At 35.9% G+C, this 15,000-nt stretch overlaps 1 protein-coding gene across 1 annotated transcript in view; it reads left to right on the top strand.

The window, feature by feature from the left end:
• The window catches only part of LOC115209105 (WASH complex subunit 3), a 59,211-nt gene that overhangs the window by 32,305 nt on the left and 11,906 nt on the right, over positions 1 to 15,000 (top strand). The window contains exon 2 of the mRNA XM_029777232.2: positions 762 to 974. Coding sequence (XP_029633092.1) covers positions 762 to 974 — 213 coding nt within the window. The remainder of the gene's footprint in view (positions 1 to 761; positions 975 to 15,000) is intronic.

Genomic DNA, 15,000 nt, shown 5'->3' with positions numbered 1-15,000 from the left:
CGAAAATGTACCATTCATTATTTTGTTACGTCTAAATGATTAATAAAACAAAACAAACATTTTTCATTTCTTTTTAAATGTTGAACTTTAAAAGATAGTTCTTTTAAATTTCTATGCAAAGTAATTTTATCCTTTTTGTACTAAGCCTGCCACTAATTTCTGTTTGATTTGCGCTATTCATCAGAGTCAAAAAAGATTAGATTTACTTGCAGCCGACACTCACTTAATACTGGTTTCTGTATGTTTTGAAGGTCAAAGTTTTTTTCCAAACAGAGAATTTTAGAACCAGCATGGGTGCACAGTAATTAATACCAATAATCTATTCATAAAGAACTTAGTAAATTATAACAAAAATATAATTAGTAATTTTCTAGTGACTAAAAAACAAAAAAAAAAAGAGAAAGTGTCACATGATGTTGTTTAACCCTTTAGTGTTCGCATTATTCTGCCAAAATTAATGCTTTTTTATCCACATTGTTTTGAATTAATCGTGCATTATCTTGTAGCTTTGAGATTTTGATGAGGTAGCTGTTAATTTTCAAAACGATATTGTAGGGTTGGTGTGAGAGACCAGATCTGGCCAGTTTGAGCGTAAAACAGGTAGAATACTTTTGGCCGGATATGGCCGGTTTAAATGCTAAAGGGTTAAAGTGTATGTATCCTGGGAGGCAAACAGATACCAGTTTATTAAACAGATGCAGCAGATATAATTTATTTTTTCATATTATATGAACTGAAATTTCTTTCTTTCTTCATTGTAGAACGAAACTGCAAGCCATATACCATGCAATTCAACATCAACATGCAAACCAACTCCAACATCTGGAACATCTGGTGCAACTTACTGTGGTGTTGTTATTGGTGTTTTGGCTACATTGCTATGTTTAGCAGTAATTGCATTTTTTGTACTGGTAATATATTTTAAAAGAAAAACCACGAAAATAAAGCTACAGGAAGCTAAAGTGACATCTGCGGTAGGTTTTATGATAACAACATTTCTCTTTGTTCAGTTTCTATTAATTTTTTCTGTTTTATTTTTTGACATCTATATACCAATATCAAACTTTGTGTATGCGTGTGTGTATGTACATATGTATATATATATATATATATATATATATATATGAGCAAAACGTCCCCCCCCCGTCCAATGGACGGTGCTGAGTTGTCAAACATTTAAACCAAATTTTCTGAAAACAACTTGTCTGACCGTCCTATAGGCCTCCCCTTCGTGAAACACTGATTTAACCTAAAAAGTGAAAGACAGATTTCGACTGATGTACTTGTGCATACAAATGCACGTTCCCACGGCTTTATCGATCGCATTTTCACCTGGAATCGATTTTTGTAATTTTTTCAAGACTTATACATGGCCTGATACCGTTGGTATATACATATCAAATTTGAGTGCAATCGGATGGAGAATGTCCGAGATCCTAGAAGATACACACACAGACAGACAGAATGGATTTTACATAATATATATATATATATATATTTGGAATGATATAGTTATAGAGACACAAATACAGGGCTTCAAATTTCTGTGTCAATGACATGATGATCGGTTTTATAATTGATGGTACTCTGGGTACCGAGCTTATGACAGCTGGAGAGGTGCAGTGATCATCTTTGACACAGAAACTTGAAGTCCTGTATGTGAGTCTCCATAAATGTATCATTCAATAAATAGAGAATACCAAACGAGTTCCCTATGGATACCATATTTATTACAAGTCACAAGTTGTAATAAATACGGTATCCATAGGGAATGAGTTTGGTATTTTATTTATTACACACGAATAAACGACCATATTTTATTAACCCAATAAAACTAAATTCTTTACATCGTGTTGAAGCGCGCATGAATACAGCTTGATTTCACATCAGTGATGTCACAATGTGTAACTGTAAAAGATGTCATGCCGCAGGAAGATAGTCCGACTTTATAGCGCTAAGTTTTCAGGTGAAATGACTGATAACTGATGACTGTTTAACATTTTGTTAACATTCAAGTTCACGTTCAAGAAATACATAGCACAGATTGAAAGTTTAGTTGTAACATATGAATGACAAAAGTAGTGCCGTCACCGTGACCTCGGGTCATCACCATGGATTGACCAATCAGAAGCAGTGCTCGCAGTATCTGACATATGTTAGATACCAAAAATATCTCAAAGTGTTCTCACTCACATGTGTGTAATAAATATAGTGCTTTACTTCCAACAATACTGAGGTCTGCCTCTTTTGTCATTACACGTGGTTGGTCTACCCCCACACACAGACACAGATAGCAGTAGATTTCAGAAGAGAATGCACACTATTTCGGGGCCTTTCCTTTGACGGTTTTTTAGAGCACAAATCTTCATTAGTATGAAGCTCCTGTCCTCTAAATCGACATATACGTGTAGATTTGTATGTTTTGTTTTATGTTTGCCTTCTCATGCATATACTTGCATATCTAGACATGCTCATATGTACTTAAATGATAACCTTCTGGAAAGTTTTATAGATTTTTACAGTTCCAGTGATGGCTTGGATCTGTAGTCTTTGAATCAGCTTTCTCTATTCTGGTTTTGGGAAGCCTAAATTCTCAAGATTGGTATTTGGGTATGTATGTATGTATGTATGTATGTATGTATGTGTGTATGTATGTATGTATGTATGTATGTATGTATGTGTGTGTGTATGTATGTATGTATGTATGTATGAATGTATGTATGTATGTATGTATGTATGTATGTATGTATGTATGTATGTATGTATGTATGTATGTATGTATGAATGTACGTATGTATGTATGTATGAATGTACGTATGTATGTGTATGTATGTATGTGTGTATGTATGTATGTATGTGTGTGTGTGTGTATGTATGTATGTATGTATGTATGTATGAATGTATGTACGTATGTATGAATGTATGTACGTACGTATGTATGTATGTATGTATGTATGTATGTATGTATGTATGTATGTATGTATGTATGTACGAATGTACGTACGTATGTATGTATGTATGTATGTATGTATGTATTTGCAGATTTGTATGTTTTATGTATGCATTCTCATGTATATAGTTACATATCTATACATGCTCATATATATTTAAATGATAAACTTCTGGAAAGCTTTACAGATTTTTACAGTTCCACTGATTGATTGGATCTGTAGTCTTCGAATTAGCTTTCTCCTTTCTGGTTTTGAGAAGCCTAATTTCTCAAGATTGGTATTTAGGCTGTGTGTTACATATCCCAGGGTTCCAATAATTACAGGTGTAAACCTGAACTTGTAATCTGGATAGAGTAACTGCAGATTTCTCAAAAGTTCAACATAGGTGTTCTCTATGTTGTGGTAGAGTTGTGTGACTTCTTTGGGCATGTATTCTAGGTTATCAGACAAAAAGTGTTGCTCAAGGACTGCCTTCCAAGTATTATGATGTTGTCAGCCTCATGTATGCAAACTGTGTCAAGGGATGCACTTCGATGTTGGTGGTTAAAATATGTTGCCAAAAAGATATGATGCAACATTCAAAAGCATTTTGGATCGATGTTAAGCCTCTGTTGCTTTGTTTACGTTTTAGGTAGAGGCGGTCTACGTCACTGTTTATGTGGAAATTATGTTTGCTTGTTAGTATTTTTGGGGTTTTCACATCAATGGCTCAGATTTCATCAAGCGTCCAACCAAGCAGCCCAAATGTTGGTATGAGTACCGGCACAGCAAACACATTGTGGACCACTGTTTTATTGAATGCAGAATGTTCTGAGATCCAAATTTTCTTTATTCGGCTGTAATATTCTTTAGTGATACCTATTTTGTTACTTGTACCATTGCAATATATATTTTCATTCACCTCTAGATGCCTGTAACATACTTCGTCAGATACAGGAGAAACAGTGAAATCATTGATGGAGATGTTACTAGTCTGGTTTATAGTTTTCCTACTTTTCACAACCATATAACAACATTTATCCTGACCGAACTCCAACCCTACATCCTTTGAGAATGTTGTAACTAGATCAAGACCCTTTTTCATCATATGCATAATCTTTGCATAAAGTTTTGAGTCATCCACAAAGAAACAGTGTGTAATTTTGGTATTTCGTATAAACAACATCACAGAGAGGCTGTCCCCTTGGAATCTGCCTTTATGATATTGTATTCTATCGGTGATAATACAGTCACTCTTTGTGCTTAATTTCAAGATGGTGCCCCTCAATGAAGTCAGGTCAGCTATGGCTTTGACTATTCTCACTGGAACTTTAGCAAGTTGGAGGGCTTCTAATATCCCTGAGTGGGGGACAGAGTCAAAGGCTTTCTTGTTGTCTAGTCACATTGAAACTAGGTTCCTCCTATGATCTCGCGTCTCTGACAACACAGTTTTGTTGATTAGCAATTGCTCAGCACATCCCCAGACTCCCATCTTCCCAGCTGCTTGTTTGCTGTGATAATGTTTTTGGTTTTACAATGGCCTTGGAGGAAGAGGTTTTAACATGCTGTATATACCTTATACATTAAGTTCTGGCATGCAATTGGCTAGTAAGTTTTTGCCATGTAGGTGGTTCTGCATTTGGGGATCAATTTTGTCTCTGCCAGAGCTAGCCAGTGTGGTATACTACTGTTTCCAATGAAAGCTTGCTGGTACAGATTAATAAGATATGATCGGTAAAATGTTAGCTTCTTGTACTAATATCCAACAATCAAGTCTCTTCCAGGTGCATTTCCATCCTGGAGTTTCTGGATTACAGTTGCAAGAGTTTCACCATCAATGTTGTATGTCTTGGATGTAACGCAGGAGCAATAACATTTTCGGATTTCTTCCAGCCACTGAGTATCTTGGTTAAATTCCTTCCCTTCGTTCCAGATTTTCTTCCAGAATGAGTCTATGTCTTCTTGTGAAGGAGCTTCCGTGGTATTTACTGCTCCTTCTCTCATGTCTCAGTATACTGCTGCCTGGTTGTGCTTAAATCTTTTGTTTATTGTTCTTCCCTCGGTTATTCTCTTCTGATGTTGGAGTTTTTCACTGACAGCTTTTAGCTCCTGCTTGAGGCTAATCAGTTTGCTAGTGAGTGTCCTCTTATTGCTGTCTCCAAACATAATTTCTCTCTCCTTTTTACTTTCTGTTGGCGGTACGTATAGTGATTTGCTTGTTTGCATGCAATAAACATCATTACATGACTGATGGTCTTTCGTAAACCAGTTATCTTTTTCTCTGTCTTCAAAATCCATGATGGTACTGTCTTTGTTATTTCAGTTTTGTTTACTTGTCGAATATCATTCAATAACTGTTTTATAGTATTTGCCAGCGCATATAAAACAGCCGTTAATCTGCCAGTATGTGGGTTCATCTCACTCTTGTAAATACTTATCACCAATTTCATTAACAGTTTTTAATATCATTTCTAGTGTTTTTTTTTTACTTACTTTGGTAGAGAATATTCTTTCCTCGAGATAGTTCTTCAAAGCCAAATTTAATTTTTCTCGGAAAATTTCAGTAAGGGCGCATTTCACCGACATATAATCCTCACCACCACTACCACCACCACTACTACTACTTCAATAATTGTTGCAGTTGTGTCCGCTATTTACCATAGTTGTAACAGAGGGACGGTGGTCAGTTACTTGAGCCAGTAATGTAGTTTGACTGGCAGGCACTATGGAATCTGTCGGAATATCGCTAGCTGTGAAACTACGTGGTGGCCTTATATCATTCACGTTTTCGTTTTTGTTTATAGAGTTGGGAAAAAGGTTAATTTTCGATTTTTAAATAAATTTACAGTTACTAACCTTCTTTCTATGTTCTACAAATGTTGCTTGTTGGCATAGTTGCTTCACAGTAAAATTATTTAATTCTGGATGCAGATTGTCCCAATATGATTTCAATCGATTCATTTTTGCCAACAGCGGGGTTTTGTTTCCCTTTTTCGTAGCAGTTAAATAGATCATTATTCAATTCATAACTCCAAGAGAAATGAGTTTTGTAGTTACGGTTTCTTCTATAAGTACAGCTAGAAAGAATTTGGTTACCTGTTGAGCTGTTGTCATCGTTTTGTTCCTCGATTGTGTTGTTGTTGTTGTTGTAGTAACTCTTTGCATGCTAAATTCAAGTTTCAGTCGTAAATCACCATGATTGTGAATAAAAGGCTCCCTCGGTTAATTCATATGAAGATTAATCAGTTATTTAACAAGGATGCTAGTCGTGTCTCCAAAGTTGGAGATAGTATTCATCGTATTTTCGGTAGTCTCCCACGCCAGATACGCGACTTGTCGCTTCATTTGTATGTGTGTGTGGTGTGTGTGTGTATGTATGTATGTATGTATGTATGTATGTATGTATGTATGTATGTATGTATGTATGTATGTATTTATGTATGTATGTATTTATGTATTTATGTATGTGTGTATGTATGTATGTATGTATATATGTATGTATGTATGTGTGTGTGTATGTATGTATTTATGTATGTGTGTGTGTATGTATGTATGTATGTATGTGTGTATTATGTATGTATTTATGTATGTATGTATGCTCAAATGGAGTGGACATCTGGTTAGGATGAGAGATTCAAGGATGCCAAAACAACTCTTTTATGGAGGGTTAGCTAAAGGAGAACGGCCTCCACATAAACCAAAATAAAGGTATAAAGACTTGCTGAAGGCTACCTTGAGAGATGCTAGCATCTCTCCTGACACATGGGAAGGCATACATACACACTTTGCAGCCTCATTTAGTGCAAGTGAACCATCATCCATCATTCTCTCTCACACACTGTCTTGCAACATGAAATGCCTCAAGTCTTTGGTCCTCATGGCGCAGAACATTGGCAAATTTATTCTTATCTGCTTCCCTTTTGGCTAAATAAACCTGTCTCCTAGCTTCCCCTCTGGCAGTCTGATACAATTCCCTGCTACCACCGTTCTGTTGAGGCAAGTTAAGAAGAAGATAAGTCAATTTGGCTAGTGTGTCTGCCGGAATGGTAGGTGACTAGGTGACTGGCAGGTTTCCTGAAGTTAGTATTGCAAACCATATATATATATATAAATGTGACTGTGTGTGTACCGTTGGGGATTTTTTTTTTTCCTCTGTCATCCCTTCTCTGGATCTTTCCTTCTCCTATGTTTCCAACGAAGAGCTCCGCTCGAAACGTTAAACCCTCCTTCTTTCCTTCTTTCCTGAAAATCCAATAATACTATATTTGTTCCACGTCCTCGCGTTGTTGTGTTTTTTTGTGCTTTCTTGTTTGGATTAACTTTATATATATATATAATATATATATATATATATATAGTGAAAATACTATGGGTAGAAAATTTCAAAAAATTTTCATACCAGTGGCTAAGCATGTGTAATAAAGTCAATAGACAACATATTTTCATATATAATAATGTACAAACAATTTATGTATTTATACACAAAATATGTAACAGGACACCTTACATGCTTAACAAGATACATTATTTGCTAGAAAGGGCAGTTAAAGCCCAAACCATGAATAAGAGCAATTTCAAAGGGAATGAAAACAAAAAATATTGTAGTTACCCTCAGACTCAAGTTCCTGTGTTAATGTGCAAAATAAAATAATTTGCCATTCATACTTCTACTGAAGGCGCTAAAATTAATGCATATTTATGCAGCAAATAGCATGGAAAATACACGTGCTACATACTTATACATTTTAATTTTCAAATCCACCGCACAAGCACAGTTACATTCGGTGGCAAATAATAATAAAAAAAATAAAACTGCATACCAGAAAGGCTTCGAAACTGCAAAAATTTTACTGTGAAAATAACAAGGGTACAAAATTTAGAAACATTGCTCTTATTTGTGGTTTGGGCTTTAACTGCCCTTTCTAGCATGTAAGGTGTCCTGTTACAGGTCACCTCTTTCGTGTATAAATACGTAAATTGTTTGTACACTACAAACAATTGCAGTGTGGAAGGTGTTTATAAGCCATTTAAGAAACACACAAAACCGTTCGATTCACTTCAACATTAAAATTTAATTTGTCAAAATATTTTCAGCGCTTTGTACACCCATTTAATTTTTTGCCAGTTTGCTCATTTGCTCATTTGCTCATTTGTTTCTCTATGGTTATATGTATTCTCATCCTTGTTTATGCAATTACAAGTTTTTTTTCCACTCACTAATCTATACCACTCATACATGTGTGTGTATTCATCCAATACATTGAATAAATACTGGAATGTTTACTGGCTGATGTCTGTCAATTTTATTTCAATTACCGAAAGGCTTTTGATAGTATTCCCCACACATGGATCCTAAAACCACTGGCCATGAACAAGGTAGCACCAATAATTATAGCATATATAAAACATTCCATAAATAAATGGCAGACAGTGCTACAGCTCCAGACAAAAGAGGGACTCGTAAAAACCAAAGCCATCCTCATTAGAAGAGGAATATTCCCGGGAGACACGCTCTCTCCACTCCTTTTCTGCTTGGTACTGACATCCTTTATGACATGCTAAACAGAACTGGATGTGGATACAAATGTTACAGCAAAACAATCAGCCACCTCTTATATATGGTTGATCTAAAACTGTACGCTACAAATTATAAACAGCTGGAAACATTACTACAAACAGTACATGGATTTACCAAAGAAATAAACATGAAATTTAGCTTATAAAAATGTGCTAAAGCAACCTTGAAAAGAGGAAATCTAGTTAAGAGTAGCAACATCACACTAGATAAAGCAAACGAAATAAGAGAATTCAACCAAAGCCAAACATACAAATACTTAGGAATCAATGAACATAATACAATATAACACACACAAATGAAAGAGAAGATAAGAAAAGAATACTATAGATGTGTTAGATTAATGCTGAAAACAGAGCTCAATGCGAAAAACAAGATAATAGGTATCATCACTCTAGCTGTCCCAGTCATAAATTACAGCTACAATATTCTTAATTGGACTCTAAATGAACTAATAAAAAAAGACAGGAAAACAATAAAAATAATGACAGGATTTAGGATGAACCACCTAAAATCTGACATAGAACGGTGATATATACAATGTATCGAAGGTGGTAGAGACCTTATACAGCTAGAAAACTATTACAAAGTAACCACCATAGGACTACAGAAATACCTACTTCAGAAGCAAAGAAAACTAATACAAATAGGCACAAAACACGAACAAAACAAAAAACTGTTTTCAGTCTTTAAGGAAGCTGACAAATACAAAAAAGAAGTCATAGTATCTAAAAAACTATGAAGAAAAAGAAACAAAAGCTGTAAAACAACTGAAATGCAAACTAAAACTGGAACAGCAACAAATTATGGTAAAACAATGACAAGAAAAGCCTCTTCAAGGCAAATACTGGTTAAACTATAGGCGCAGGAGTGGCTGTGTGGTAAGTAGCTTGCTAATCAACCACATGGTTCCGGGTTCAGTCCCACTGCGTGGCACCTTGGGCAAGTGTCTTCTGGTATAGCCCCGGGCCAACCAATGCCTCGTGAGTGGATTTGGTAGACGGAAACTGAAAGAAGCCCGTCGTATATATGTATATATATATGTGTGTGTGCGTGTATGTTTGTGTGTCTGTGTTTGTCCCCCTAGCATTGCTTGACAACCGATGCTGGTGTGTTTACGTCCCTGTTACTTAGCGGTTCGGCAAAAGAGACCGATAGAATAAGTACTGGGCTTACAAAGGAATAAGTCCCGGGGTCGAGTTGCTCGATTAAAGGCGGTGCTCCAGCATGGCCGCAGTCAAATGACTGAAACAAGTAAAAGAGTAAAAAGAGTAAACTAAACAGAAAAGAAATAGACAAAGCAAAATCCCAACAATGGCTGAGAAGCTTGGGACTCAAAGCAGAGACTGAAGGATTTTTAATTGCAGCACAAGACCAAAGCTTCCCCACCAGAAATTACCAAAAACATGTAATGAAAAGAAATATAAGTAACTGCAGAATATGTGGTGATGGAGAAGAAACAATAAATCATATTGTCTCTGGCTGCCCAATCCTGGCTGGGAAGGAATATATACACTGGAATCTATGCCAACACTATGGAAGAACAACAGAAAAAAGGTGGTAAAGGCACACACCAGAAAATGCCACAGAAAATGAGAAAGCAACTATACTTGGGATATGCCAATACACACAGATAGAGAAATCAAGGCTAATAGGTCGGATATAGTTGTTAGAGATCACCAAGAAAAAATGCTTTCTAATCGATGTATCAAAACCAACAGATGACAATATTTCTCTAAAAGAAATGGATGTAGGACAGGATTCATGACAGACGAACTGTAAACAGGAACTTTGCTGCGCGCTAGCTAGAAAGTTGGTCAGCAGTGAAAAGGACTTCTGGTGGGAGAAGAACAAAAGAATGTCAGCAGTGAGTGCTAAGTGAATCTGAATGAACTAAACAGAAATAACTGGAGACTTAAGTCCTGATTATGTAAAATAATAAACCTTTGATAAATGTATTCTCATCTCCCCTAGTTTGTTTGTGTATAGCTTAACAAAGCTATAACTGGTGACCCCCGACGATAGAACAACATCACTCGCTATCGAAACAAACATAGCAAGCGACAAAACAACACTGAGGCTACCACAGTTCTGGCCTAAGAGGGCTGAACTATGTTTCGCGCAAGCGAAAGCCCAAATCAATATAAACAAGGTAACGGCTGCCCAAACAAAATATTTTTACGATGTAATGGCACTAGATGAAGATATTGCATTGAGGGTGCTGGACATTTTAACCCGACCTCCACCAATGCACAAATACACCATATTGAAAAACAGGCTAGTGGATACATTCTGACGCAGTGAAAGAGGAGCAGCAGTCAAGATACTGGAGAAGGAATTAGGCGATTCTATGACTTCTGAACTGATGGACAAGATGTTGGCATTAGGTCCCCTCCTCCCCTTCCTTTTTATTTACGGAAATATTCCTCTATAAGCTGCCACCCCAGGTCCAGGCCCTCATAACTCAGACTGAAATCAAGGACCTGCAGCAATTAGTGAAGGCAGCTGACAAACATTTATATTGACAGCCCTGTTCAGGTAGCCCAGCCACCAAATAGGGGCCGCCCTAGGCAGATCACACCAACCCTTGACAAGGAACAGTCACCAAAGAATTGAGTAACCACACATATGGGTAGGACAATTAAAACGCCTTCCCTTTTCCAATGACAGTCAACAGTTCTGGGGTAGGGAGCTATGTAGGGCAGGATTCAGGACAGATGTACTGTAGACAGGAACTTTGCTGCGCGCTAGCTAGGGAGTTGGTCGGCAGCAAAAGGGACTTCTGGTGGGAGAAGAAGAACAAAAGGATGTCAACAATGAGTGTGAAACGAATCTAAATGAACTAAACAGAAATAACTGGCGATTTAAGTCCTGATTACATAAAGTAATAAATCTTTGATAAATGTATTCTTATCTCCACTAGTTTGTTTGCGCTTAGCTTAACAAGGCTATAGGGAGAAACTTTCAAGATACAAAGATCTAGAAATCTGTTTCTCTAATGTGGAGTGTAGAAACAGAAACAATTCCTATCACAGTGGGTGCATTAAGTATGATAAAAAAAAATATTCAGACAAATACATAACAAAAGCACCAGGACTGACAAGTATATATAACATACAAAAAATAGCATTACTAGGCACTGCACTCATCCTACATAAAACACTTTCAATACAATAAAAATGAGAGCATCACAATAAAACACATACCCAAGGCACACGAGCTGCGCTCGGTAGTGCAGTGAAAGCACATGATAAAAGTAAGACTACTGAGTAATAATAATAATAATAATAATAATAATAATAATAATTATAATAATAACTCAGATACCAGGAAACCCAAAAATGGCAGAAATTCAAAAGATCGTGCTCATGGGAACTGCTCATATCCTACGCAAAATACTTTCTATGTAATCTCAAGGTTTAAAACAAACATAATTTTCGGTTTAAAAAAACCAAAAAAAAAAACCAACTTTTTTTAGACATTCATTAGTACAACACCCCACCCCCCAAATATATGGCACACTCACTAGGCATAACAACAACATGAACTTCCAACCCTGTTGTCTCTTGAGGTCTCTGGGTGAGACTTGGAGCCAACTTGTACAAATATAAAGCAAAAGTCAAACATAGAATAATAATAATAATAATAAGGATAATAATAATAATAATAATAATAATAATAATAATAATAATAATAATAATAATAATAATGATAATAATAAATAATAATAATCCTGTTTACTATTATAATGATGATGTTTAATGAGAATAAATGTTGGAATGAGATATATGCAACTTGAGATGGAATGAACTGGTAAGCGACGTTCTATTCTCCGTTATAAAATACAATGATTGGCATGCATGAATTAGCATAATACAACAGATGTAATAGAACTTCACAGTTTGGCTGGACTGTCGATATTGTAGACAGCAATGATATGAGCATGCATCTGGTGGAGTTGAAAGTGGAGACTGGCTGGTGTCTCTAGCAAAAGAGAGAGTGGTGTTTCCACACAGGAAAAAATATAGGAAAATGTGTTGTTGAAAATGCACTTAAATTTCAAAAGCACGTAAATTTTTAAAATACATTTATTTACATATATACCAAACTAGTTTCAACAATATTTTTTGTTTATCAATGGTAAAAGTGTAAAACTAGAAAAACATCATTATAAGTTTCAATGTTGACAAACTGAAATGCTTCAATGTTGTTAAATAAAAATGTTTCATTGTTGATAAATTATCGTGTTCAAAACAGAAGGTGTAAGTTTGAAATTAAAACTGTATATTAATTTGTTAGAATATACAAGGTTCATTAATTTCAGTCATACTGAAAAAAACAAGTGTGAGAATTAAAATAGTAAAAAAAGGGGAAATTACAATTTCTCAGATCTTTAAACAGTCGCTTCCGCTTGCAATGGAATGTTTTAGGGAAAGATGTATTCATAAATTTTTTTCTGTGAGCGGATCTGATTTTGATTCATTGACTATATTTGACTGCTAAACCAGTAACTTCTATGGACTTCCCAAAATCCACAAAAGTGAGGCCATAAATGAAGCCTGTAACAAGTCAACCCCTATAGTCATAAATATTTCACACCCGAGAGATCTCAAAATGAGACCAATTGCGGCCGGTCCCTCTTGTGCAACACACAGACTCTGTAATTTTATTGACGTTCTCCTCAAACCTATTCTCCAACATATACTGAGCTTTATATGGGATGATCTGGACTTTTTAAACCATCTCCGAAACAAAACCAGCAAAGACATCCTCCTGGTTTCATTTGATGTAATAAACCTCTACACCTTGATTCCTCGTGAATACGGAATAATAACTATACAATACTGGCTGGAAAAATTCCCAAATGACATTCCTGACAGAATCAGAAAAGAATTCAACGTTGAAGGAATAAGGTTCATTCTACAGAACAACTTCTTCAATTTCAATGAAACACTTATAGACAAAAATCGGGCACAGCGATGGGAATGAAGGTAGCGCCTACTTTTGCCAACCTTGTCATCGCATACTTGGAAGTCCAAATATATGAACATGCAAGATTAAAATTTGGGGAAAATTTCCAAAAATACCTACTTACCAACTGGAAACGCTACCTGAATGACTGTTTCATCCTTTGGCCACATAACCTTGAACAACTCACAGAATTTAGAAACTTAATCAACAGCATTAACCACAGTATCCAATTCACTATGGAATACAACCACCAACAACTACCCTTCCTGGACATCTTAATAATAAAGAGAGATACTGAGATTGAAACCAACATCTTCTTCAAACCAACAGACTCAAAACAATATCGTCTATTCTCCTCATGCCACCTAAAACATACTAAAATAAATATACCGTTCAACTTAATGAGAAGAATTTGCACGATTGCATCAAATCCCGAAACCTGAGAAAAGTGACTGCAAAAACTTAAAACCTCATTAGATAGAAAATACCTGGTCAGTCTAATCAAAAACGAAATAGAACGTGCAAAAATGATAAACATCCAAGAGTAACGTAAAACAAGAAAACACCACAACACACTTAAAACTCTATCTTACGTATCAACACACAATCCAAGAAACCAGGAAGCATACAACATCATCCACCAAAACATACCCATCCTTATGAAGGCCCCACGAATGAAAAAGGCACTAGAAACACGTAGGATTATTAAAAGCAAGAGACAACCACAATCTCTAAAAGAGTTACCCACCAAAAATACAAACCCACAAGTCAAAAAATGCAACCGCTCTAATTGTGGATCTTGCACCTTTCTCTTAGAGGGCTCAACATACAAATTTAAGTCAGGCCTAACTTCGTGACTTCACCTGTGCTTCGAAGAACTTAATCTATGTTCTTAAATGTGGAGGTTGTGGTGGAGATTACATTGGTCAAACAAGCTTAATTTTGAGGGATAGACTTACAGTACACAGACAACAAATCTGGGACCCCTCTACTAGGAAAATTTCTGTTAGTCAAAAAACCTAGTTACCAAATCTTCCCTCTCTATCAATGCACTGGAAACACTTCAACCCAATTCCATTTAAATAAGGAAAACATACTGATTAAAAAATATAAACCACATCTAAATATCCTTTAGAAAGAAGAAAAAGCAGTAAAAAGAGGAGAAAAACACCCAATTTCAACACAAAAAAACAATAAAATTCTAGTAACAATCTTCCACCCGGGTTTCGAAACCGCAGCTCCAAATCACCACGCATACACAAGATGCTGACGTCACCCACCTCCAGTCCAAACACCAGTTGTTGATGTCACATAATTCCAAACCAATCAAAACTGAACTTCAATGAATACAAGGAAAAGACCCTGTAAGAAAACCAACCAACCGGAACGACTTCTAACCATATCCTGCAAGGAAACCAACCAAGCAGAACGATAAGCTGGACCACAGAAGAAAAATGTCATAAATTTTTTTAGCGAATCAAAATCAGATCCGCTCACAGAAAAAAATTTATGAATACATCTTTC

Source organism: Octopus sinensis, linkage group LG3, assembly GCF_006345805.1.
Source record: "Octopus sinensis linkage group LG3, ASM634580v1, whole genome shotgun sequence".
Taxonomy (NCBI): Eukaryota; Metazoa; Mollusca; class Cephalopoda; order Octopoda; family Octopodidae; genus Octopus; species Octopus sinensis.
This window is presented reverse-complemented; position numbering and strand designations above follow the sequence as displayed.